The sequence below is a fragment of the Cervus elaphus genome, chromosome 7 (genome assembly GCF_910594005.1).
Source record: "Cervus elaphus chromosome 7, mCerEla1.1, whole genome shotgun sequence".
NCBI classification, from domain to species: Eukaryota; Metazoa; Chordata; class Mammalia; order Artiodactyla; family Cervidae; genus Cervus; species Cervus elaphus.
The window spans coordinates 29,761,011-29,788,672 of NC_057821.1; the positions used below are offsets into that span (position 1 = coordinate 29,761,011).

The 27,662-nt window shown below is 38.3% G+C and overlaps 2 protein-coding genes across 2 annotated transcripts; both read right to left on the reverse strand.

The window, feature by feature from the left end:
• Nucleotides 1-3,656: 3,656 nt before the first annotated feature.
• Nucleotides 3,657-4,586, reverse strand: LOC122696807 (olfactory receptor 1361-like). Its single transcript, XM_043906937.1, has one exon. The coding sequence runs from the start codon at nucleotides 4,584-4,586 to the stop codon at nucleotides 3,657-3,659; it is 930 nt and encodes a 309-aa protein (XP_043762872.1).
• A 10,280-nt stretch (nucleotides 4,587-14,866) lies between these two features.
• Nucleotides 14,867-15,793, reverse strand: LOC122697794 (olfactory receptor 12D2-like). The gene has a single exon (XM_043908790.1). The coding sequence runs from the start codon at nucleotides 15,791-15,793 to the stop codon at nucleotides 14,867-14,869; it is 927 nt and encodes a 308-aa protein (XP_043764725.1).
• Nucleotides 15,794-27,662: the final 11,869 nt, after the last annotated feature.

A 27,662-nucleotide genomic window follows, 5' to 3' on the forward strand; every position in this document is an offset into this window, starting at 1 on the left:
AATCACTGCAGATGGTGACTGCAACCATGAAATTAAAAGACACTTGCTCCTTGGAAAAAAAGTTATGACCAACCTAGACAGCATACTAAAAAGCAGAGACATTACTCTGCCAACAAAGGTCCGTCTAGTCAAAGCTATGGTTTTTCCAGTAGCCATATATGGATGTGAGAGTTGGACTATAAAGAAAGCTGAGTGCTGAAGAATTGATGCTTATGAACTGTGGTGTTGGAGAAGACTCTTAAGAGTCCCTTGGACTGCAAGGAGATCCAATCAGTCCCTCCTAAAGGAAATCAGTCCTGAATATTCATTGTAAGGACTGATGCTGAAGCTGAAACTGCAATACTTTGGTCACCTGATGCGAAGAACTGACTCATTGGAAGAGACCCTGATGCTGGGAAAGATTGAAGGCAGGAGGAGAAGGGGCTGACAGAGGATGAGATGGTTGGATGGCATCACTGACTCATGGACATGAGTTTGAGTAAACTCTGGGAGTTGGTGATGGACAGGGAGGCCTGGCATGCTGCAGTCCACGGGATTGTAAAGAGTCGGACATGACTGAGCGACTGAACTGATGGTAGTTTTATTCCTAGTTCTTTAAGGCATCCTCATACCTTCTTCCATGGTGGCTGTATCAATTTACATTCCCACCAACAGTGCAAGAGTGTTCCCTTTTCTCCACACCCTCTCCAGCATTTATTGTTTGTAGACTTTTTGATAATGGCCATTCTGACTGGTGTGAGGTATATATCTCATTATAGTTTTGATTTGCATTTCCCTAATAATGAGTGATGCTGAGCAACTTTTCATGTGTTGTTAGCCATATATATGTCTTCTTTGGAGAAATGTTTGTTTAGGTTTTTTCCCCACTTTTTGATTGGGTTGTTTTTTTTCCTGGTATTGAGTTGTATGAGTTGCTTGTATCTTTTGGAAATTAATCCTTTGTCAGTTGTTTCATCTGCTATTACTCCCACTCTGAGGGTTGTCTTTTCACCTTGCTTACAGTTTCCTTTGCTGTGCAAAAGCTTTTGAGTTTAATCAGGTCCCACTTGTTTACTTTTGTTTTTATTTCCATTAGTCTAGGAGGTGGGTCATAGAGCGTCTGGCTTTAATTTAAGTCATCAAGTGTTCTGCTTATGTTTTCCTGTAAGAGTTTTATATTTCTTGGTCTTACATTTAGGTCTTTAATCCATACTGAGTTTATCTTAGTGTATGGTGTTAGGAAGTGTTTTAATTCATTCTTTTACATGTAGCTGTCCAATTTTCCCAGCACCATTTATTGAAGAGGCTGTCTTTGCTCCATTGTATATTCTTGCCTCCTTTGCCAAAAATAAGGTACCCATAGGTGCATGGATTTGTTTCTGTGTTTCTATCTTGTTTAATTGGTCTGTTTTTGTTTCTGTGCTAGTACCGTACTGTCTTGATGATTGCAGCTTTGTAGTATAATCTGAAGTCAGGAAGGTTGATTCCTCCAGTTGCATTCTTCTTTGCCAAGACTGCTTTGGCTATTCGGGGTCTTTTGTGTTGTATAGGGTGAGATTTCTGCTGAGTTTTCAGTTTTTTGTCTTTTTTCCTCTGATGGGCAAGGCTGAGTGAGGTAGTAATCCTGTCTGCTGATGATTGGGTTTGTATTTTTGTTTTGTTTGTTGTTTAGATGAGGCGTCCGGGCAAGGTGCTACTGGTGGTTGAGTGATGCCAGGTCTTGGCATCCTTTGTGTGAGTTTCCTTTGTGTGAGTTTCCTTTGTGTGAGTTCTCACTATTTGATACTCCCTAGGGTTAATTCTCTCATAGTCTATGGCCTTGGAGTCAGTACTCCCACTCCAAAGGCTCAGAGCTTGATCTCAGAAGGACAAGACTGACAACAAAATTTGTGCTCAAGATGCAGACCTTCTTTGCAGAAACTCTCGTCAGTAATATTCTTACTCAATTTCAGCACCTCAGAGTCAATACCAGCCATGTGGGCATTTTCACCTTTAGACAATGGTCCAGCAACGGAGATAAATATCAGTGACAAGAGATCCCAGATCCTGGACGTCCAGGCTGTGGAGCAATCGCCAACATGTAAGTTATGTTTCTGAGTCTAACTGTTTGTATTTTTATCCTTCTTTGACAATCTCTACATGTTTAAATTGATGCCAAAAGTGTTAGAGGACTTCCTGCAGAATGCATTCATCTCTATTACTGGTTCCTTGGTCCAGTTCTTTATCCTTAGCTCTCCAGGGACAATAGGTTGTCAAGGAATACAATCTCTACTGAATAATTGTTACCCACTCTGCCACTTACTCCCAGGCAGTACTTAGGGCTGGTAGGCATAGCCTGGCTCTTTGGCTTCATAGTAGATGGATTGGTTATGGGTTTGGCTAAAAAAACTGAGTGAACTTTGTGGCCAATTCAATACTTTATTCTTCTGGGCTTCATAGTACGGCTAACCATAATGTTCTTAAATATTCTTTTGTCATTGGGAATTTTTAGTTGTATTCCATTCTTTCACTATACAAGCATTGTTTATTTCCAGAATTTACTTTAATGTATTCTTCATGGTTTGATTGCCATGTCTAAGTATATGGATATTTTAAAAATATTTAAAGCTGAATGCAATTCACTTATTCATTATAACTTTTTGCTTTATTTTTATCTTTTTACTGTAGGTCATGGTTGGTTATCTTCTTTAAATATAGCAGTGTGTACATATCAATCCCATCTGTCCATTGACTGATGAATAGATAAAGGTGATGTGGAACATATATTCAGTGGAATATTATCCTGCCAAGAATGAAATAATGCCATTTGCAGCAAAATGGATGGATCTGGGGATTGTCATACTGAGTAAAGTAAGTCAACAAAAGACCAATATCATATAATATCTCATACAGTCTAAAAAAAGATATAAATGAAATTATTTATGAAACAGAAAGAAACTCACAGACTTAGAGAGAATGAATTTATGGTTATCAGAGAGGAAAAGTGAGGGGGAGGGACAGATTGGTAGCTTGGGATTGTCGTTTAAACAAATTAATAGAACATCCTGAAAAAATGAAGCATTAAAAGGGGAAAAGGTGCATAGGACCAGTTTCTCTTCTCTTACTCATGATGATTATACTGGTGTTACTGATGCAGAGAGAACTGAAGATGGTAATCTGTAAGGTGACTCTGATGACAGAAAGATGATGTTGACTACAATAAAACTGATGGTGATGATCTTCATTATTAAACTGGTGATAGAAATGGCAATAGTGATCAAAATGTTGGTAAAGATGGGAATAGATGATCACGTTTCAATAGTATAATTTTTATAAGGCAATATAAAGAGTAGCTCATCCAATCAAATCTTAAGAATATTATATCTATATAATATACTTAATTATATGTTATAATGTAATATATATTATATTCCCTTTGACATATTACTGGTATAATGTTTTGAGATAATAACAGATTAATATATAATATATATACACCTATAGCTGGAATACATATACAAGCTTGCACCCAGAGTGGAACCTAGAAGCAAGGTCTCCAAATTTCTATTTAGTGTTCTTTTCAATATACCATATCATGCTGTGTGACATGTGACAGCCTTGGTGTTAACTGACTCACTTTGTCAGTGTGGTGGTGAATTGTGCATTTTTTTCCCAATACTTGTTTCTGGGAATTATTCCTAAGGCCATGAACTCTCTATGCCCAGAATCCTTTTCAGGGATCTCTTCACATCCTTATTTCTTAAACTATAAATGAAAGGATTGAGAGTGGGAGTTACCAGGGTGTACATGACAGCAGCACCCAGCTCCCCAGAGGCATGAGAAGCTGACAGGGACTTCAGGTAGGTGGCAAAGACCGAGCTGTAGAAGAGGATGACCATGGAGAGGTGGGAGCTGCATGTGGCCTGGGCTTTCTTTTTGCCCTGTGCTGATGGGACCCCAGCTACAGCAAGGAAAATATGGGCATAAGAGCTTATGATGCAGAGGAGAGGGCTGATTCCTAGCAGTCCTGTCAGAACCATCATCAGGTCCTCATTGAGGTGGGTATCAGAGCAGGAAAGTCTAAAGAGTGGTCCAAAATCACAGAAAAAGTGGGGAATTTCGAGATTAGTATAGAGTGACAGTCGGGTTAGCATCAAGGTTTGGATCAAAGAGTCAGAGTGGGCCACTCCCCATGACCCACCCACCAGAAGCCCACATCTGCAAGGAGTCATCAGGAGTGGGTAGTGCAGAGGATGGCAGATGGCAGCATAGCGGTCGATAGCCATGGCAGTCAAAAGCAGGTTGTCCATATTAGCAAAAACTGCAAAGAAATATAACTGGGCCAGAGTGTCAGAGAAGGAGATCGATCCGTTGCTGGTCCACGAAGTCTCCAGCATCTTGCGGGCGGTGGTGGTAGTGAAGCAGAGGTCGACCAGGGAGAGCTGGCTGAGGAAGAAGTACATGGGGGTGTGGAGGTGGAGGTCAGCTCCGATAGCCAGAAGCAGTAGCACATTTCCTGAGATACTCAGCAAGTAGAGGGCCAGGAGGAGACCAAAGAGGAGCTGCGGTTTGTCTGGGTCACTGGAGAGCCCTGAGAGGACAAAAGCAGGGTTCTTGGTGCAGTTCATTTCAGGTCTTGATGGGCTACAAGAAAAGAATCACCTTAAAAAGAGATTTCACTCACTGTTAGCTACTGAAGTGTATTGTAGCTAACCTCGAAGGTTCTCTTATCAGTTGGTTTCCTTATACCACAAATATGAGGAATGAAGAAAAGAAACTCAATCAGCAATGGGAGGGACAGGATTTGGACTTTCTGAAGGATGATCTAAGTGAGGAAGCACAAAGATGAGGGAATGAAGGGAACACCAGGAGCTTCCTGCAGTTGTTTAAGAGTGAAAAAGTTGTCTTAGTCTTCGTATTATCAGATGGCATAAGTACTTGTTTATGAATCAGTTTTTATTACAAGAACATGAGCCTACTAAGGCAAAGACTGCATCTCAGTACTTAGCTTAGTGCTTGGCACATCATAGGAACTTGGTGAACACTCTTACCCATCTACACAGTCACTAGTCTAGTTTAAGCTATTGTTAATGACTAGAGTCCTGCTAACCTCTGAACTGCTTTAATAGTCCCACTCTTGCCTCATTCAATATATTCTCCACACTGCCACCAGAGTGGTCTTTTCAAGCAACAAACTCTGATCACATCTGTTACTTGCTTAAAAAGGGGTGTCCAGAGAACCATTGGGCTTGTGAAGGAACAAAAATCCCCACTCTATCTAACAAAGCTCAATCTGTCTTGATTTCGTCATGTCTCAGCAGCTTCATCTACCACTACAGTCCCCTCATTCTCTGTTCCCTAGTCACTCTGGCTGCCTTGCATTTCTTCCTGGGCACTATGTTCCTTTGCTTCATTCTAAGTCAGCTCCTGTTCATCCTTTCACAGTCTCAGATCAATTAGTGAGTTTCTTAGGAAAGTTTTCCCTTGTCTATTTGATTAAGTCAAACCTACTTTTCATATGCTACCACACATAGCACCTTCATAGAATTGCTATAGGTGTAATATGGGCAATGTTGTTCATATTTATTTTGTTAAAATTTTGTTAAAATTTAAGGTATTTAGTTTTGTTGGACTCCTTCTCGGGGCCATAAAGTGCATTAAGGCAAATACTGTATCTGGTTTTCTTCTCCCTTGAGTCCCCAGGGTTGGCATCCATGAAGCAGTATTTGTCACAAGATGAATAATAAATTAATTAATTGATAGTGAGGACTGGAGAGGGTCATATGTTTTCCTCCCCAAGTGCTGAAATGTTCTTCCTTCTATTTTAACATTTTATGAATAAAAGTTTTTTCCTCCAAGTATTTTCCTAGTAAGACTGGAATCACTGATTCATCTTTTTATTTCATCCCTAAAATCCATATTAGTACTATAACACTTTTTTTTAAACTACAAAATGATCTTCATTTTTGTCTTTTTCTCAACTTTTTCCGTTACCGTCTTTGTACTTTCAACAACCTGCTCCCAGTTACTTCATCAGCAGCTTTACCGGCTTTATTGATTCCAGAAGATGTACAGCTTTCTGGTTTTGGCATAACTTTCCCTTGCTCAAATATCTCTAATATCTTATTTTCTAATGCATCACTTCCCAGGTGGTACTAATGGTAAATAACCCACCTGCCAATGCAAGAGACATAGGAGATGCTGGTTCCATCCCTGGGTTGGAAAGGTCCCCTGGAGAAGGAAATGGCAACCCACTCTGGTATTCTTGCCTGGAAAATTCCATGGACAGAGGAGCCTGGAAGGCTACAGTCCATGGGGTCACAAAGAGGAGGACAAGACTGAGCGAATGAGCATGCACACAAAATGCATCACCTATACCTATCTGTGCCTGGTTATCAAGAGCTTCTATCTTTGCACCCACTTACCAATAAACATGATTTTCTACTTTTTATCACTATTTAGTCTCCTTTCTCCTTGAGCTGATCATGTCATAACTCTTATGAATATTCTCACTTATGCTTTCACACACTGATCTATACACAGGATAATCTAGTCCTTAATTGAATATTACCTTAAGATGTTTTCTAATGTTTATGACATATAGGTTTTCTTGTATCAATGATATTATAAATACACTGAAAGTAGAATCATTTTTTTTTTTTAAATTTCTTTACACCAACAGTCAAGAAGTTGAGTGCATGTTCTCTCTGACCAAATCTCTCACATTTTTACATCCTTTCCCAGGTTGAATCTTCCTGATACTTTTGCTTGAATAACCTTTCTGCTATTATATCTACCTCTTGATAATTCACCTGAAAAATAATCATTCGTGTTGGATCTCAGATAGATCAGGAGTGGTTGAAAACAGATTATCAGAATCATATTTCAGCATTGAAAATATACGAGGTCCTAACTATATAAAATTGTGAGGTCCTAACTGTCTAAAGGAGAAGGCGATGGCACCCCACTCCAGTACTGTTGCCTGGAAAATTCCAGGGACGGTGGAGCCTGATGGGCTGCCGTCTACGGGGTTGCACAGAGTCGGACACGACTGAAGCGACTTAGCAGCAGCAGCAGCAACTGTCTAAACTCTCAACCTCAGATGGACAACACCCTAATATCCTACTGATTCCCCTAAGCCTTCTTCAGCTACTCCTCCACTTCTCCACTCTTTATGACAGATCCTTCAAAAAGCTACTTGTCTCCATCATGCATTGTCCATTACTCTCCAAATGTGTTATTTTACTTTCCATGCTTTTTAAAAAGCTTCTTCAGTGAAACTCTTCACCTGAAACTATCACAGCATTGTTAATTGGCTATACCCTAAAACAAAATTAAAAGTTAAAAAGCTATCTGTTTATAGATATTTGAAGTCTGAAACTAGAAATAAAAGAAGAGGTCCAAAAATGAATAATAAGAAAGAGGAGGAGCCAGACAAGGAGACTAAGGAACCATCAGTGAGATCACTGCATACCTAGGAGACTGTGAGGATGTCCTGAAAGTCAGCAAAAAGAATATTTGAAGTAAGAGGAGTCAGCTGTGAAAAGTCTTGTCGAGAGATCAAGTAACTTAAGGACTGAAAATTGAACTTTGACATCGATGAGAGTGATTTCAATGGAAGGTTAAGAGCAATGGCCCGACCGAAGAGGGTCATACATATGCATATATCCATTCTCCCCCAAACTCACCTCCCATCTAGGCTGCCATATAACATTGAGCAGAGTACTATGTGTTATACTGTAGGTCCTTGTTAATTATCCATTTTAAATGTAGCAGTGTGTACATGTCCATCCCAAACTCCCTAACTATCCCTCTCCTCCAGCAACCACAAGTTTGTTCTCTGTGAGTCTATTTCTGGCATAACCAGATAATTTTTAAATTATATCTTCCAATCCATCTTCTTTTCTAAACTCTAAACACATATATTTTACTTCCTATTAGATATGTCCTTATGAAGGTGTTAGAAGTTTTATGGTCTAAGACATTTCTTACAGCTCAATTGATTTACATACAGATTTAGAAACAGATACAGATGTAGCCCTCAAGCACAGAACTTCCATCCACTGTGTTCCACTCTGAAGTCTGAGCCTGTTACTCTATTTGCAAAATGCTACCTTCCACACTTACCTACTGGCATTCATAATCTTCACCCCATGAGTTGATCTATCTATTCTATCCTTTGATATATGTATTCTATCCAGTGCTCTTATTAAGCAAGTGGGATAGTCCAGAGATCCCAGAATCCTTTGCCTACATCGATGAGATGATGTTCATAGCTAGCAAAGATGTAGCTCAGGAGCTGAGTATTAATGGTATTCGTGTTTCTTGGGATTGGAAAGTGTTGGTTAGCATTAGTAATCTTTCTTGTCCTTGGAGACTGTCCCCAGAGTTACTCATTAATGGCAAATCTTAAGGAATTTTCCATAGAAAAAGTTGGCTATCAATGGTATTGAGGAATAAAATCAATAATTAACAGAGTTCTGCTATTAAGAATAACTTGGAAGTAAAATCAGAAAGAGTACCTAAAACTCACCATTTCTCTCTGGTTACTGCTCTGCTTCCTTAAGTCCGATTATTTTGAAGAGGTGAGAATGTGACCATAACATTTCATAGCCCTTAATGTTTATTTATGTATATATACACACACATTTTGAGCAATCCTTTTTCTGTCTTTTGTATAAATATAGTGAGAGATTGAAATATTCAGGCTGTCCATATGTCAACTACTCTTGGATATCTGACAAGCATATCAAATTTAATTCTATCTAAATAAGAACTTTTGTCCCAACCTCTTAACTTTTCCTTGTTTCTAGTCTGATATTTACCATTTTAATAACAAGGCTTGTGGTATATCATTTCTTGAATTCATAAAGGAATCACATTCAGCCATTAAAGACTATCAATATGGAGTTATAAGCAAGTAGAAGTTCATTTTTCTCTCAGTGAAGTTCAAGTAGGTAGTCTGGTGAGGATGCGGTGGGTCATTGTAGACTAAAGCTCTCTCTGTCCTTAGCATTGATTTTTTTTTTTTTATAAATTTATTTATTTTTTTTATTAGTTGGAGGCTAATTACTTCACAACATTTCAGTGGGTTTTGTCATACATTGATATGAATCAGCCATAGATTTACACGTATTCCCCATCCCGATCCCCCCTCCCACCTCCCTCTCCACCCAATTCCTCTGGGTCTTCCCAGTGCACCAGGCCAGAGCACTTGTCTCATGCATTCTACCTGGGCTGGTGATCTGTCTCACCGTAGATAATATACATGCTGTTCTTTTGAAACATCCCACCCTCATCTTCTCCCACAGAGTTCAAAAGTCTGTTCTGTATTTCTGTGTCTCTTTTTCTGTTTTGCATATAGGGTTATTGTTACCATCTTTCTAAATTCCATATATATGTGTTAGTACTTAGCATTGATTTTTATCCTCAAGGTCAACTGCTGGAGCAGCATTAGTTTTGGTAATCATGCTATTTTCCCGGAGAAAATTTTCCACATCTAATTGTCTAGAACTTAATCCCTTATTTCTGGACACTCTCCTTGGTTTCATTGATCTATGAATCCTTTTTTATGCCACTATGATATTGCTTTGACTACTATAGGTTTGTAATATTGTTTGAAATCAGGGAGAGTAATATGTCCAGCTTTGTTCTTCTTTCTCAACATTGCTCAAACCTAGGCTCTCAGCGTGAATCTCCATTGACCTATGGGAGGGTCAATGCAGTCAGCAGGCAGCCGTTTCTCTTACCCTTCTAATGCAGTTTATCTTGGTCTCTGTGCTGCTTTGGCCTCAACTCTGTGGTCCATAATTCTCTCAGTGATGTCTTATCCATGAATACTTGTTAGTTGTTCTTTTTGCAAGAGGGAGTAAAGTTGGGAACAATCTATGTTGCCATCTTGGTGACATCACTCTTCTATAGTAATTTGAAATACTTTTATCTTTTAGCATTAAAGTGACTTAATCACCGTAACAATATTATTCAGAACTTGACTATATTTTTTCCACTAGAATCTACTATTTATGGGACAAAATAGTAGATCTTTGCAAAGATCTGTGCAACACATCACAAACATTATTTCAATTGTTTCTCAAGGTAGGTATCACATCCATGTGCTGCAGAGAAAACAAAAGTTTCAGAAAAAATAAGCCATTTGCTCATGATTACATTGTTAGGACTAGCTGAACCACAATTTGATCCTAATCTGACCCTAGCCAGACCAATAGCAAGGAAAATAAATGAAAGTTTTCAATTTTGGATATTAAGAAATAAAGCTCTTTATTCACAGATAACAGTGTATAATAGAAATGTAAAATAACCTATAAAGATTTATTAGAAAGCATATGTACACATGGAAGATCATGGAATATAAGATTAATATATGAAAATCTACTGGATTTCTATATACTGATCACAAAAATTAGACAATTAAATTTTTAAAATTACAACTTAAAATATCATCAAGTACATAGAGATAAATCAAATAAAAGATGTCTGAAACTACTACATTCAAAATTATACATCATTTCTGACAGAATTTTTTAAAACTTAAAGTACAGAAAAGTACCCTGTTCATAAATTACCCTGTTTATATAAATTAGAAGATGCAAACTTTTAAAGAATATTGTTCAGTTTGATCTATGGATTCAATGTACTTCAGTCAACATCTTAATAGGTTTTTTTTTTTTAATTAAAAACTTGTTTCTAAAACATATGGATAAGCAAAAGACTTGGAGTAGACCATAAGATCTGAAGGAACAGAGTTAGAAAACTTAGATACTTAATATAAAAAATTGTATAGCTGCAATAATTAATAGAGTTTAATAGAATAAGCATAAATACATAAATCAATTGAGCAGGTGAGAGACTGTCATACATATACAATTACTAAACTTATTACAAAGGCACCAGCTGAAATTCTTTGGGGGGAAAAGTTTGTTCCCAATTAATTATTGTAGTTAATTAGATATCAATGAGTAAAATGAACAATGACATCCTCCTTATGATATCACAAAAATTGTTTTCCAATTGATTATGGAACTAAATAGAAAATGTAAAATAATAAAGCTCCTAGGATATAAAATTGAATTTTTAAAACAGTTTTTCTGCTTTAAGATTTTTAAAATTTCTGTTTTCATTATTTAATAGGTTCAGAATGATATAACTACATTTATATTCATTTTACTTATACTGGCCAATTTTTGCTGTGCTTCTCACACCTGAAGATCTACATTTCTATGAATTCTGGGAAAAAAGCCTTTAAAGTTATTTCTCTGAATACTGCCTGTTACACATTCCCTCAATTGCATGGAAAGTAGATCTTTCTGGAAGCATTATTAGACTGATATTGAGTTTTTTTCCCCTATCTTTTATGATACCTAAGCTCTTTTTCATATTTTCTTTTAAAATTTTTTTTTTTCCCATTCTCCGAGAAATTCTTGGATCTGTCAGCTAGCTTCTTCTGCCTTTTCTTGCATTTTATCTGCTGCTCATATCATCCATTCTTTTACATTTTGGTCAATGTATATTATACTGACATGATTTTTTTGCTTATTTGTCAAATGTGCCTTTAAAAAACATATTAGTTTAATTGTGTCTGTATTTATTCCTATAAGCATTTTATGAGTCATTTATTGTTTTTTTCAACTTTCCACTCACATGAAAGACAAGGATGCAACACAAATGACATAATCAGACTTTTCCCTGGTGACCATGTGTGTTACCAACTGAAGCCCTGTAAGATTAATAGAGCATTAGTTGGACCCTTAAACAGACAGAAAACATTGAGGGCCAGGTGGTTCCCTTATGTGCTTACATACTATATAATATTCCAAACTTTATTGTAACTCAGAAAAAAAAATGAGTTGTTCTTTTCTTTGATAGAAATGAGCCAGAGAGCATTGTACAGATGACCTTACAATCACTGTCCTCAAAGAAAAAGAACATATGACAAAGATGAATGACATATGACAAAGACAACAATAAGAAAATAAGAGATTAGAAGCACAGTAAACAATGAAATAAAAATTAGACAAAATGTGGTACAGAAATTTTGAAGGAATTACCTTATTAATGAGAAGAGACCCTTGAACTGAAACAAAACCAAAGTCTGTCTATACATTGTCTAATAAGAGTCTTGATTAAAGCAAAGGGACCTGGAGAAATTAAAAGTGAAAGAAAAGACAGGTAGCTACCAAGCAAAGAAAGCACAGGAGACAATAATAACCTGAGATAAAGTATGAGTCAAAGTGAAAATAAAAAATGAAACAGGAAAACCAAAAGAGATAAAAAAGAAGAAATGAGTCAGAAAGGATAATTAAGTTGGAGTCTTCACTGTTAAAAATATTTATATTTTCACCATACTTGGCATTGTACAGTGAGATTTAAATCTACTGTATTTACAAGAATAGTTTTTAGATAACTCTATGTCGATATTTTTATTGCTCAGAGACAGTCCATTGGTGTGATTTTCCTTATAATGAGTTATGCTTGAGCTTTAAGTTCTTGATTGACTCTGTTGTATTTTTCCAATATATTTTGATTTGTTTCTCAGGGAGGAATGAATAGATGTGACTCAGCAAAAGAGGTAGGCTTTTCTTTTCTTGAAAACTTTATTACAGCTGCCTTCATGGCTTTGTTTCTCAAGTTTTAGATCATCAGATTAAGTGTTGGAGGCAAAATATAAAAAACAATATAAAAATAGTAGGCTTCCTTCATAGCTCAGTTGGTAAAGAATTTGCCTGCAATGCAGGAGAATGGTTCAATTCCTGAGTCAGGAAGAGCTGTTGGAGAATGGATAGGCTACTCGCTCCAATATTCTCGGCTTTCTCTTGTGGCTCAGCTGGTAAAGAATTCGCCTGCAATGTGGGAGACCTGGGTTTAATCCCTGGAATGGGACGATCCCCTGGAGAAGGGAAAGGCTACCCACTCCAGTATTCTGGCCTAGAGGATTCCAATGACTGCACAGGTCCATGGGGTCACAAAGAGTCAGACACGACTGACAGACACGACTGAGTGACTTTCACTATCACTTTCAAGTAAAGTCTAATGCAGTTGGAGAGTCACTATGTGGCTTTAGAAACTCAAAAGATACCAGTAGAGACAAACAATATGATGATAGCTGGTGGAGGGGGCAGGTGGAAAAGGCCTTTGCTCTACCCTCAGTAGATGGGATCTTCAACACAGTAGAGGATATGTGTGTGTGTGTGTGAATCAAATGGAAATGAAGCAAAGAAATGCCATCAAGGACAGGAAGCCAGTAACCCCAAGCTCACTGACATACTCATTGGAACAAGTGAGTTTTAGGGAGCTGGGAGATATCACAGAAGAGTTTGTGAATCTATTGGCACCATAGAAGTGATGGAGAAAGTAGCAGATGTACACATAACTTCAAAGATGACCCCACTGATCCAAATGGCTAAGATTTCATGAGTACAGATGTTGACATTCATGACGATTTCAGAGTGCAGAGGAAGGCAGACAGATGGCCCATAGAGATCATAAGGCATCACTGTGAGCATGGCCATCTCTGCAGAACCACAGAGAGTGAAAGCACAACACTGCAATATGTATTCCCAGAGGGGAATATTGCTACTATGCATAATCAAGTTGCAAATGAACCTTGGTAGTCACAGAAATATAACATCGGTCCAAGAAGGAAAGATGTTTCAGGAAGAAATATCTGGGTAAATAGAGACTGCCATCCATGGAAGTTGCAGTGATAATGAAAATATTACCAGTTAAAGCCACTAAGTATAAGACTAACAATGGAGAAGTGAAAGAATATAACAATTTATTTATTCTTAATATTTCTCTTATATTACATCAGGTCACATTGCTTTATAGTTTGTTGAAATAAGGGTAGAATATAAAAGCAAAACAAAACAGTAGAAAAAATTCTATAAATCAACATTTTCCATGACCAGAAGTTGAGGAAAAAAAAACCCACAAATAAGATAGAAGATATTCTTGAGATGTTTTTTCAACCTGCCTCCATTTTAAATAACAATTCATAGTAATTGAGAGTTTGACCATTGAGTTCTAAAAATATTGAAATTATTTGAAGTTAAATTGCTAGTTATTTTCTGTTCATTCATGATTACAATATAATTTTATTTATTATTTGGCCTCCCTGCTTGGATAACAAGAAATCATGACGTACCTCTTAAAAATTCCCCTTAAATAGTATGTTAAATGGTGAGTTAACATTTAATTTTCTAACTGAGTAATTATGTCCTAAATTAAAATTCTCAAAATCTGAAAGCATAATAATTTTACTTCTCACATTAAAATGTGCTAACCTGGGGGGTCATTTAGACAGGCTTAAAAAACTACACGCTACATGGGCAGTAGAGGCAAATTTCTGTAACTAAATCCAGAGAAGAGTTTGCTGAGATATATAGCAGATCTGTTTTATCACTGGTATCTCAAAAACAAATTCAGCATTAAACTTCCATGGCTGATGTTTCATTTGTTCACATTTCATTTCTATTACCTAAGAATGCATTGTTGAACACTAGATAAGCCTTTTCCAGGTACACATGTATAGATGGGCTTCCCAGGTAGTGCCAGTGGTAAAGAACCCTCCTGGCAATGCAAGAGATGTAAGAGACATGGATTCAGTTTGTGGGTCTGGAAGAACACTGGAAGAGGAAATGGCAATCCACTCCAGGATTCTTGCCTGAAAAATCCCATGGACAGAGGAGCCTAGAGGGCTACAGTACAAAGGGTCACAAAGAGTCAGACATAACAGAAGTGATTTAGCATGTACACACACACACATATATATATATTTATATCTAGCTATATATATGTATATATTTGATAAACAATTTGAGAAGCAATATAATTTCACATCTCAACTATCTCATTGCCTGTTTATGCTTCAGAGGAGTTCATAGACTTCAAGTCAGACCTTCCTTCTGATCATCCTCCTCAAGGCCTCCTTCACTTCTTTGTTCCTCAAAGTATAGATCAGTGGATTTAGTACAGGAGTGACCACACTGTACATAATAGCAATGATCCGTTCCTGGTCCATGGAGCTACCTGAGGCAGGACGAATGTAAATGAAAAAAACAGGACCAAATAAAAGAACAACTACCATGAAGTGAGAGGCACACGTGGACAGTGCTTTATGAAGCATGCTGCAAGAATGGGTCTTAAAGAAAAGATAAGTAATGATATAGAAATAGGAGAGAAGTGTTAGGAAGAATGAGCCCATGGCAAAAGTCCCCGTGACATTATTGAGCAGCCACTGGTTGAGCTCAATGTTCCCACAGGCCAGTTTGAGCAATGGCTTAACATCACAGAAGAAGTGATGGATATGGTTGGAACCACAGAAGTTTAAGCGAGATGTCATTACTGAGTGCAGCAGGGCATGGAAAAAACCAATGATCCAGATAGTGACAGCCATCTGGGTACAGACCTGATGACTCATGATAACAGTGTAATGAAGTGGTTTGCAGATAGCTACAAAGCGGTCAAAGGCCATCACGGGCACCAGCATGGCCTCTGTACTACCCAGAAAGTGGAAGAAATGAAGCTGGCTTATGCATCCCAAGAAAGAAATTGCTTTGTGTGTAGAAAGGAAGTTCTCCAGCATCTTTGGCAGAGTCACCGTGGAATAGCAGATATCTAGACATGACAGATTTCCCAGGAAAAAATACATAGGGGAATGAAGTCTTGGATCAGAGATGACAACTATCAGGATGGCTCCATTTCCAGCCAAATTGAGAAAGTAAATTGTAAGGAAAACTGTGAAGAGAACCGGCTGTAGTACTTCGGTGTCTGTCACTCCCAGGAGGAAAAATTCAGTGACTGAGGTTTGATTCAGCATCACTTAAAAGACAAAACAATAATGAAATGCTATCTTTTACAGGCTTCCCTGGTGGCTCAGCTGGTAAAGAATCCACTTGCAATGCAGGAGACCTGGGTTCAATCCCTGGGTTGGGAAGATTCCCTGGGGAAGGGATAGGCTACCCATTCCGGTATTCTTGGGTTTCCCTGGTGGCTCAGCCTGTAAAGAATCCACCTGCAATGTGGGAGTCCTGGGTTTGATCCTGGGTTGGGAAGATTCCCTGGAGAAGAGTACAGCTACCCACTCCAGTATTCTGGCCAGGAGAATTTAAACAGCCAGACATGACTGAGCCACTTTCACTTTCATCAGAACCAAAGGCCTCCTGCTGAGGATTTTGCTACCTAGACACCGTATTTTGAGCTGCTGCTACTGCTAAGTCACTTCAGTCGTGTCCGACTCTGTGCGACCCCGTAGATATCAGCCCACCAGGCTCCCCGTCCCTGGGATTCTCCAGGCAAGAACACTGGAGTGGGTTGCCATTTCCTTCTCCAATGCGTGAAAGTGAAAAGTGAAAGTGAAGTCGCTCAGTCGTGTCCGACTCTTAGCGACCCCTGGGACTGCAGCCTACCAGGCTCCTCTGTCCATGGGATTCTCCAGGCAAGAGTACTGGAGTGGGGGAGAGTGTTATTGTTTTAAACATTTACAGCACCGTAAGTCGTATAATATTTGGACCATTAACTTCTTAAATATTAAGTTTACATGTTGGTAATGGACTGTTTCCTAATGACTTTTTTCTTCATTGGATTTATCATTACTATTTTTTCCTTCACCCAGAGATTCAGAGCATGTTGCCAGCCTACCATCTTATCTGGCTGTGAGCTTCTAATTCTGATATAACTTCCCTTTTGTCATCCTAAGTCCACTCTAACAGAGGGTAAACTTTTAAGCACTCCCCCACTGCTGTCTCTTGACTTAGTAGGAAACCACCTGAAGGGTTTTCATTTCAAAAAAATTGACAATGAGAGAATCATAAGAGCTATAAGAATCTGAATAGAGATGCAAACATTAAAGTGCTCCCTATAAAACAGAAATCATTTGAAGTTTGGAAAATCCTTGAAAGGAAAGACAAAAGACTTTAAGTGACTAGAATAAAAAAGTGAATTAGGGGACATTTCTAGGAATCCTATGGGATTCTAGGCTCCATAACTAGAGAAAAATTTGAGAAATTATCTAATTTTTATCACACGTTTATGAAAGGCTGGCTTCAAGAAATTCAGAGTAATTTTCCTTAATCAGTTCAGTTCAGTCACTCAGTCATGTCCAACTCTTTGTGACTGCATGGACTGCAGCACCTCAGGCCTCCCTGTCCATCACCAACTCCTGGAGTTTATTCAAACTCATGTCCATTGAGTCGGTGATACCATCCAACCATCTCATCTTCTGTCGTCCCCTTCTCCTTCCACCTTTAATCTTTCCCAGCATCAGGGAAATTAATTATCAATTTTCCTTAATAGCCAAGTGTATTTTGTAAATTGTTAAACTCTGTCATGCCTGCTAAGCTATAATTTTTATGCCAGATATTATTTTTGGTTCTCTACACAAAACAAAATCTTACCAAAAATTCATTCAGAGGAAAAACCTTTTCCTAACATTAAAAAAATAGCAATGAGAATTCCTGTACTAAATGATTTATTTCACTGCATTGTGAATGTTTAGAGATTACATATTTACTTTGGAGAATATCTAGAGATATTGCAATAAAATTGTAGGCAGTAAAGAGCCTTCATAATCTGCAAACACAAGGTTCATTATAAGATAAGAAACAGGTCTAAATCCTTGGCTTCTAAATTTAGTACAGGCAAGAAGACAGAGAATATGGACAACTCTCCAGCCTGTCTCCTGGTTCATTCTCCTACCTGGTTGAGTATTCAAATTCACAGCTAAGAAGGCTTATCAAGTTGACACTCTTGAAAAGTAAATGGTATAAAAATACTTGAAAAATAAAGAGCAGAGAAACATGTGACGTGATGGTTTATATTGGGATTACAGCATAAGCTCTTCATCTTCTGAAACCTCTTCTTGCTGATATTCTGCCTATTTTTATGATCCTTGGATCTTTAAACATAGCATCCCTGAGAGAGGGTGTCCCCTGGGTTTGTGAAGATTATTATAAAAATTAACATGTTACCTTTCTTTCCTTGCAACATAAGAGAATTCTCCTCAGGGAATTCCTATTTTGAGCTCCATTTTTGTTGTTGTTCCTATTTTCTTTGCTTACTGTGTTTCTTTCTTAGTTTTAGAACCAGAAACAGTTTGAGACAATTTGCAATGACTGTGTTTTCTTAAATTATCTTTCATTTCCTGGGACCAGAGGTATGGATGCACTTTCTTATCTTGGGCACTTTCTTTCAAAAACTCTGTATGAAATGGAAGGAAATTGAGCAAGGACAGTTAAAGAATGAGGGCCAGTGATATCCCATTAATAAATACAGAAAGATATCTGTATTTAAATATCTTTTAAATATTTTACTCATTTATTATTGCGGTTCTATGGAAAATAAAAAAGAGAGGAATATGGAGAAGTAGTATTGTTTTTGTTTCTTCTAAATCTGATTATTCACTGTTGGTATTAACACTAAAATATTTTGTTTAATTTTGTGCTCCCCGAGCTCACATTTCTCTCTGGGAGAATGAGGCTGGTCTCTCCAATGTGTATCTTCACTGCTTCTTATATCCTTTAGGTAAAACTATTTTATCTGATTCATTCAAGGAGTATCTGTATGTGATCTAACATCTATCAAAGTTTTCTAATTACAGTTATAAAGGTCATGTACTTTACCCATCTTTCTACTGCAGTTTATTTTTCTTGCTTTGTTGAAACTCATTACATATTGATCACATAAATAATTTCTTGTTGTAGGATATGCTATGAATAGAATACAAATCAATCAGAATTATTGTAAATTTAATTGCATAAATTATTGTTCTGTGTTCATATATTTGTATTTCTGTCCTTCCTTGACAATCTCCACATCTTTTTTCCCCGTACATCTTTAAAGTGATGCCAAAAATGCTAGAGGGTTTCCTGTAGGAGGTAGTTATTTCTATGACTGGTTCCTTAATCCAGTTCTTTATCTTTGACTCTCCCAGGATAGCTAGATTCTTCTGGGTGGTTGTCAAAGGATACAATCACTACTAGTAATTGTTACCCACTCTGCCACTCCCAGATGGTACTTGGGGTTGGTGAACATAGCCTGTCTATCTGGCCTAATGGTGAATGGATTGGTTGTGGTCCTGATGGGCCCAGCTGAAGTTCTGTGACCCAACCAAATTAGCCACTTTCGCTGTGGCTCCATGCCTTTGATAAGCCTGACCTGCTTATCATTCAGTATTTCCATTCTATAGAATGGGAAGGACTAGAGAGTTCCTCAAGAAAATTAGAGGTACAAAGGAAACATTTCATGTAAAGATGGGCACAATAAAGGACAGAAATGGTATGGACCTAACAGAAGCAGAAGATACTAAGAAGAGGTGGCAAGAATACACAGAAGAACGATACAAAAAAGATCTTCATGACCCAGATAATCATGATGGTATGATCACTCACCTAGAACCAGACATCCTGGAATGTGAAGTCAAGTGGGCCTTAGGAAGCATAACTATGAACAAAGTAGTGGTGGTGATGGAATTCCAGTTGAGCTATTTCAAATCCTAAAAGATGATGTTGTGAAAGTGCTGCACTCAATACGCCAGCAAATTTGAAACACTCAGCAGTGGACACAGGACTGGAAAAGGTCAGTTTTCATTCCAATCCCAAAGAAAGGCAATGCCAAAGAATGCTCAAACTACTGCACAATTGTACTCATCTCACATGCTAGCAAGGTAAGGCTCAAAATTCTCCAAGCCAGGCTTCAACAGTACATGAACCATGAACTTCCAGATGGTCAAGCTGGATTTAGAAAAGGCAGAGGAACCAGAGATCAAATTGCCAACATCTGTTGGATCATCAGAAAAGCCAGAGTTCCAGAAAAACATCTATTTCTGCTTTATTGGCTATGCCAAAGCCTTTGACTGTGTGGACCATAACAAACTGTGGAAACTTCTGAAAGAGATGGGAATACCAGACTACCTGACCTGCCTCTTGAGAAATCTGTATGCAGGTCAGGAAGGAACAGTTAGAACTGGACATGGAGCAACAGACTGGATCCAAATAGGAAAAGGAGTATGTCAAGGCTGTATATTGTCACCGTGCTTATTTAACTTATATGCAGAGTACATCATGAGAAATGCTGGGCTGGATGAAGCACAATCTGGAATCAAGATTACCAGCAGAAATATCAATAACCTCAGATATGCAGATGATACCACCCTTATGGCAGAAAGTGAAGAAGAGCTAAAGAGCCTCTTGATGAAAGTGAAAGAGGAGAGTGAAAAAGTTGACTTAAAGCTCAACATTCAGAAAACTAAGATCATGGCATCCGGTCCCATCACTTCATGGCAAATAGATGGGGAAAACAATGGAAACAGTGAGAGACTTAATTTTGGGGGGGGGCTCCAAAATCACTGCAGATGGTGACTGCAACCATGAAATTAAAAGACACTTGCTCCTTGGAAAAAAAGTTATGACCAACCTAGACAGCATACTAAAAAGCAGAGACATTACTCTGCCAACAAAGGTCCGTCTAGTCAAAGCTATGGTTTTTCCAGTAGCCATATATGGATGTGAGAGTTGGACTATAAAGAAAGCTGAGTGCTGAAGAATTGATGCTTATGAACTGTGGTGTTGGAGAAGACTCTTAAGAGTCCCTTGGACTGCAAGGAGATCCAATCAGTCCCTCCTAAAGGAAATCAATCCTGAATATTCATTGTAAGGACTGATGCTGAAGCTGAAACTGCAATACTTTGGTCACCTGATGCGAAGAACTGACTCATTGGAAAAGACCCTGATGGTGGGAAAGATTGAAGACAGGAGGAGAAGGGGCTGACAGAGGATGAGATGGTGGGATGGCATCACTGACTCATGGACATGAGTTTGAGTAAACTCCAGGAGTTGGTGATGGACAGGGAGGCCTGGCATGCTGCAGTCAATGGGGTTGCAAAGAGTCGGACATGACTGAGTGACTGAACTGAACTGAAGTGAACTGACCTGCTCAGACTCTAGAGTGGTCTAGGTGGCAACATTATTCATTAACTGTGTGGTCTCATTCATTATTCCCTTTGAACTGATTCTGGAATTTTCTTTTAAGTATATTGGATTCATTTTGGTTTTGTTTTTTTTTTTGTATAAATGACCTGTTACAGTATTTAATTATCTCATATTTAAGTGTGATACATTGCTACTTTTATTCAGTTTTAATTTAAATCTTTGGATAGAAGTTTTTTTTGCAAGTTTTGTTCATTTTTAAAAAGTGAATTCATTTCTATTTTTAGTTGTATTTCATATCCTACTAACTTTTCTATATAATCATTATTGCTGTAGCTGAATATTTGATTTATATATGTTGGTTTTGTATTAGGCAGCATTACTTAAGCTTCAAATTCATTTTAAATTTGTTTCTTATTTACATAGATTTAATTGTTGCTGTTTTAAATTAACAGACTTTCAGAGCACTTTTAATTTCACAGAAGAATTGAGCAGAAAATACATAGTTCCTACATAACCCCTCCTCGTTTCCCACACAGCCTCCTCACTACCAACATCTCTACCAGACTAATACCTTTGTTACAATCAATGAATCAACACTGGCACATCATTACTGATTAAGCCCATGTGATGGTGGTGGTTTATTCGTGAAGTCATGTCTGACTCTTGTGACCCTATGGACTGTAGCCTGCCAGGCTCCTTTGTCCATAGAATTTCCCAGACAAGTATACTATAGTGGGTTACCATTTCCTTCTCTAGCCCACAGTTTACATCGTGTTTCATTTTTTGTGTTGTACATTCTATGGGTTTGGACAAATGGATAATGTCATGTATCTACAGTTATAGTGTCACACAGAATAGTTTTCCTGCCCTAAAAATCACCTGAGTTAGATCTCTTTATCACTCCCTCCCCAGACTCCTGACAACCTCTGATCTTTGTATTGTCTTCAGTTTTGCCTTTTCCAGAATGCCATGTACTTGGAATCTTCTTTCACTTATAAATATGCCTTTAAGATGCCTTCATGTCTTTTAGGGGCTTGATAGCTGTGCTTTTTTTTTTAACCCGTCCATTGTATGGATATGGCTTCCCAGGTAGCACAGTTAGTAAAGAATCTGCCTGCCAATGCAAGAGAGGCAAGAGATGTGGATTCAATTTCTGGGTTGGGAAGATCCCCTGGAAGAGGAAATGGCAACCTGTTCCACTATCCTTGACTTGAAAATTCCAAGGACAGAGGAGCCTGCTGGTCTACAGTCCATGGGGTCACAAAGAGTTCGACACAACTGAGACTGTGCGTGCATGCATGTATATGGATGCACCAGTATCTATTCACCTGTTGAAGGACATCTTGCTTACTTCTAAATTTTAGCAGTTAGAAACAAAGCTGCTATAAACATCCATGCGCAGGTTTTTGTGTGAGAAGTTTTCAACTCATTTTAGATAAATTTGCAGTTTTTATAATGTCAATAATAATATACTCTGCATTATTTAAGGTTTTTTTCTCTTCCCTTCCTCTTCCTTTATTTCCTATTTATTTTATTATTTAATTACATTGGCTGAGATCTATTATAGTAGCAGGGATGCAATAGTGGAAAACCTTTATTTTTCTTTCATATATTAAAAGGATATTTCTAAAGTTCTTCACTGCATGTGACTTTGGCTGCAGTTGTTTTTTTTTTTTTTTAATGGCAGCTATTTTAAATTCTTTACCTGTTAGAGGACATTATATTTTAAGTTTGATTTCTGGAGAACTGTCATTTTCTTTTGTGATAATATGTTACAGTGGTCCATCATGGTATTTGATGAGTTGTTCCTTTTAGTGCATTTGTAGTTGCAAACACCTTTCTTCTGTAGGTGGGCTTCCCTGATATCTCAGTTGGTAAAGAATCTGCCTGCAATGCAGGAGACCCCGGGTTTGATTCGTGGGTTGGGAAGATCCCCTGGAGAAGGGATAGGCTACCCCCTCCAGTATTCTTGGACTTCCTTTGTGGCTCAGCTGGTAAAGAATCCTCCTGCAAAGCGTGAGACCTGGGTTTGATCCCTGGGTTGGGAAGATCTCCTGGAGAAGGAAAAGGCTACCCATTTCAGTATTCTGACCTAGAGAATTCCATCGACTGTATAGTCCATGGGGGTCGTTAAGACTCAGACATGACTGCGCAACTTTAAAGAGTCGACCTGACTGCGCAACTTTCACTTTCTCGTGTAGGTAAGATTTTATTTTTTAGCTTGATTCTGAAGATTCAACAAGTTAGAAATTAGAGGTCTTTCTTTTGGTTCCTTATAGGTGGCACTACTGCATACAGGACGGTGCAATTTTCACTTTCTTCTGTAGGTAAAACTTTTTATTTTTTAACTTGATTCTGAGGACTCAAAAGTTAGAAAGGAATGGTCTTATCTTTGGTTCCTAGTGGTAGCTCTGCTGCATGAGTTTTTGGTTTCTCTTACCCAAGCTACCTCTGGTTACATTTGAGAATTGGCACTTTCCGCCCTCGAGCACCTCTGTCAAGGTGTCACCAGTACCCCTGTTGTCACTGCTTGTGCCTCCTGGGTTGTTGGCGCCTTGCCCAGCCAGTGTCCCTGGCATTGCCACCTAGGGCACTGGAAAGGCCGGCACCTCCACTGCACCCAGGGTCTCCTGGGTTGCAGGCTCCGGCCACCACAGGAAAAGGGTGGGGGTGGCTGGGGAGCCAGGGTTGGGAGGTTCCCGTATTGTCTGGGGTTGTTGGGTTCATTGGCATTGCTGCTGTGGGTGGAAGCTGCCTGGAGTTGTGTCTCCACAACTAGCGGGATGGGGTCCCAGGCCTCACTGTCTCTGCCACTGGGTTGCATGCGGCCATGGGGACTGCTGAGGCTCAGAGGCTGGAGTCCTGTTCTGGCTCCCCTGAAGATCTTGTGTTTTCTGGGGCCGTAGGCTCAGCTGCTGTTCCTGGAGATTGGGAATTATAAGCCCCACCCTTCCTCTTCTCCTGGTTCTGCCTTTTCTATATGTTCCAGTCCAAACGTTTATATGCACAGATGAGTGGAATTATCTGGCATCGTGGGGTGTTGGGCAGAGGCCACTTTGTTGAGTTATGGACGTTTTACTGGTTTTAGTTGGAAGGGGAGCGACAAAGAGGGCCATACAGCCATGATGCTGACTTCACCCTGAGCCCATGTATCTTGCTGAGGAGACTACCAGGAAGAATTGTGAAAGTTCCAAGCAATTTCTTTTAGTTGACTATTATAAAATACATAAGGAATGAGATGAGCTAAAAACCAAACTATTCAGCTTTCAAGAAGAGTTTAGGGGAAAATTAAAGAAGCCAGGACAGTTCAGACTCAAAAATTTAATTGTATGTAAGTCCTAGATACTGTACAAAGTAGAAGGTTATCAAAGTAAAAATGGCCTCAGGGCAGAGATCAAATTCTGAGGTGCTGGGAGTAAAATGTGGCCTTTGGTTAGAGATCTCAAGGTTGTGGCTGTAAGATCCTTTGTTGGGATCTCAGTAAAATAAACAGGATGCCTAGATTAGATTCTAAAAGACTTAAGGTCAGGTCTCCTAGACCCTCTATGCTAGATACGAAAACCTCTAAGAATCTTAAGGACATGACTTATATACCCTTTCAACCAGACAAAAATGTTCCTAGAAATCTTAACAATATTGTTCCAAAGTACCCTGATCCTCAGCCCAACTCAGAGAAAAACCTGTATCAAAGAGCTTTGTGAATAAGGTATTTGTCTAATTGAGTATATCTTAATAATAATTGTAAGGCCCTAAAATATTTTTTAAAATAATTTCATTGGCATTGTCATTTTCAATTTCATCATATTGGGCTTTAGGGGCAAATTTAGAAAAATGCCCCCCGTTGGAGTATACTACTGCTATGTTGCTGTTACGTGCCTCCCATTTTTCCCTTTTGCAATAAAAGTTTTCTGTTTTGGTCATTCTATACCTATTGTATTATTATTTGTTGAGTTTGTGATGGGCAGATAATCTGACTCTTTATTCTAAGTTCTTTAGACTACAAGAAATCATACTTGAGGGATCTACACAAGAAGCCCCATTTGTACCTTGATTTGATGAAAAGACTTGGACTTTGAGCTGATGTTATAATGTGATACATTTTAGAACTAGGAGAGGGTGTAAGCATACTTTGTACATGGGGACTATGAAAGTTATTTGTAGTTATGAAGAGGAAAAGTTAAAATTTACATAACCTCCTGGTCCTTCTGCCCCTGTAACCCAGCTTGCTCCTTGCAAAGTCTAGATACAGGCCTCAGAGAGTAGGGACTCACAATGTTAGGAACAGGAGTTTATTTCACTCACCCTTGTCCTGCTCTTTGCAATCCCCGTAGCCCCTGCAAACCTGCAAACCCACAAACCCGCTTAATCATGCTTGTCTGTGTATAAAAACTCTGTAACCCCTTTGTTTAGGGCTCAGAGCTTGGAGTGTTTACTCCTCTGGGCCGACTGGCATAATAAACCTGAGTTCTCCAACTCTCCGAGTGTGGTGCTTGATTTCTGGTTTCTACATTTCTGGAGGCCCAAGAAGATTCCAACCACGCTGGCCTCTGGAGCCGCCGGACTGGTGGCTCAGCTGGGCTGGAGCGAAGGAACCCTGAGAGGAATGAGAAGGCGTGCCACCTGATGGCATTTTGGGTTCTCTTTTGGACCAGTGTTCCGACTCTCCTGAGGGCCCAGCCAACCGGACTCATTGGGGGGAGGGACCAACTAACCAGGAACAGCCGCAGGTTGAGGTAAGGTCTGGGGCTGCTACCCCGTCAGGACCCACCCCAACAGGTAGAAGAGGAGACTGATCACCCTGGGCTCCCAAGAAGGGAGCATCAGATAGGGGGAACTGGGGACTCGGGAAAGGGGAGGCATTGTGATAGCCTCTGAATGATTGTGAGTGCATGATTGCTGATTGAACGGAGTGAGAGAATTTTTTTTTTTTTTTTAACCGCAAAGCCATTTCTTTTTGTGTATGCAATTAAAAACAACTAGCTTGTTGAAAGGCCTGCCTAGGGAAAAGCTTGAAGTTAACGCTTTCCATGTCATTGAAATACACAGCCCACTTTGCCTGAGACCTCAGCCTTGGGCAAATTGGAACTTCAAGCAAAGAAAAAAAGGGGTCAAAGAGATATTTAAAATCTCAAACAGAAAACTGTAAGATCTCTGTCTGTCTGTCTGGATTTATGTATGTCTTTTTTTTTTTTTTTTTCTGATAATATTGTTGAAGCTGTAAATGCATTCTAATTTAATTGGCCTAAAGAAAAGTAAGCGCTTACAAATCAAACAATTCTAAATGCAAGAAAAATTAACTTAAATAAATTTCAGATTCATGTAAACTGGGAAATATTCAATATTAAATATCTAGTATTAATGTCTGTTTGCTAGTCTAATAAGAAAGTAAGATGTATGTTTTTAATAAAGAAGATATAAAAAATAAAATTATATTTTATAAAGGGAAAAGAAAGTAGGTCTGACTTACAGATGGCTGTTATAGAAAGTGATTAAATGGTTTGTGGAAAGTGGACCCTAAAAATTTTTGTGCATAGATAGGACTAAGTTTAAAATAAACTTAATTGTTTACCTAAATGAGTTTAAAGTAAGCTGGTGCAAAACTTGAATTTGGCCTTTCTCTCTGTTAAAAGGACATAGTTTCTCCAGATGTTGAACTGTTTTTAATAATAGATTTAAGTTTCTTTACCTCTTAATTGATCTATTCTATATTTACCTTTAAAAATCTTTTGTTAACTTTGGCTAAGTGAATAACTATTATTTCACAGTTACTTATATGATCCTACCTGAGTGTTATAACCCTTTTGATATTTATTGACAAAACTTCCTAAATAACTTGACTTCTAGCTAACTTTGGGATGCTTCAGAGGGACCCTGAGACATCCCAGAGAGCTATTAAGCTACCTGGGTTCATTGGACATGTTAAATTACATGGGAAGTACTGTTGAAGGAGTGATAAGTCTTTACAGATTATACTGTATGGTTGATGTTACTAACATAGATATCTTAAAATTGTGTAAAATTCATATAGATCTGATATGCCCTGATAAACTGTGGCCAATTATAATTCTAGTTATATTAAAGTGTGTGACCAGGTTTCTTTGTCAATTGCAATAGAATCAGATTTTAAACATGCCCTCTATGGTTTTACTCTCATGCCTTTAGAAAAATACTGCTAGTTCTTCAAGACTTATAGAAAATGCTTTCTAAGACTAAGCAGATAAAAAACTTTTGTTGTTAACAGTAAGCTGGCACCAGACTGTAATTTGGTCTTCTCTCTATTTAGAGAACAAAGTATTCTTAGAATGTAGCTTTTGAAACCAGATTATGAATTTCTTTGCTTTTAAGTGATTTATATTTGTTTTTAAAATCTTTTTGTTACTTTTATAAAGTAAATAAACATTATTGAAGATTAAGGTACAGGTAGACAAAGCTCATTCTGCTTCAACAACAACAAAAATAACCTCTCACAGTTAGACTTTTGCTATCCTGGTGTCCTTAAAACATGGCAATAGTCTTCTCCTTAATAAGGAAATTAAAAATGGATAAACAATAGCTGAAAATCAAACAGCCAGGGCTATGGGAAATCCAAGATGGCTGCTTGACTTTTCCCAGCTCCCTGACAGACCTCATTTTTCTTTGATGGATTAAAGACTTACCTGGCTACAGTGTTAATGCCTTCATGATGAGTTCTCCAAAAAAAGGAAAAATTATGTTTTACTGAATATTAAGTTCTAGTTTTGTTAATTAAAGTCTGTACTTACT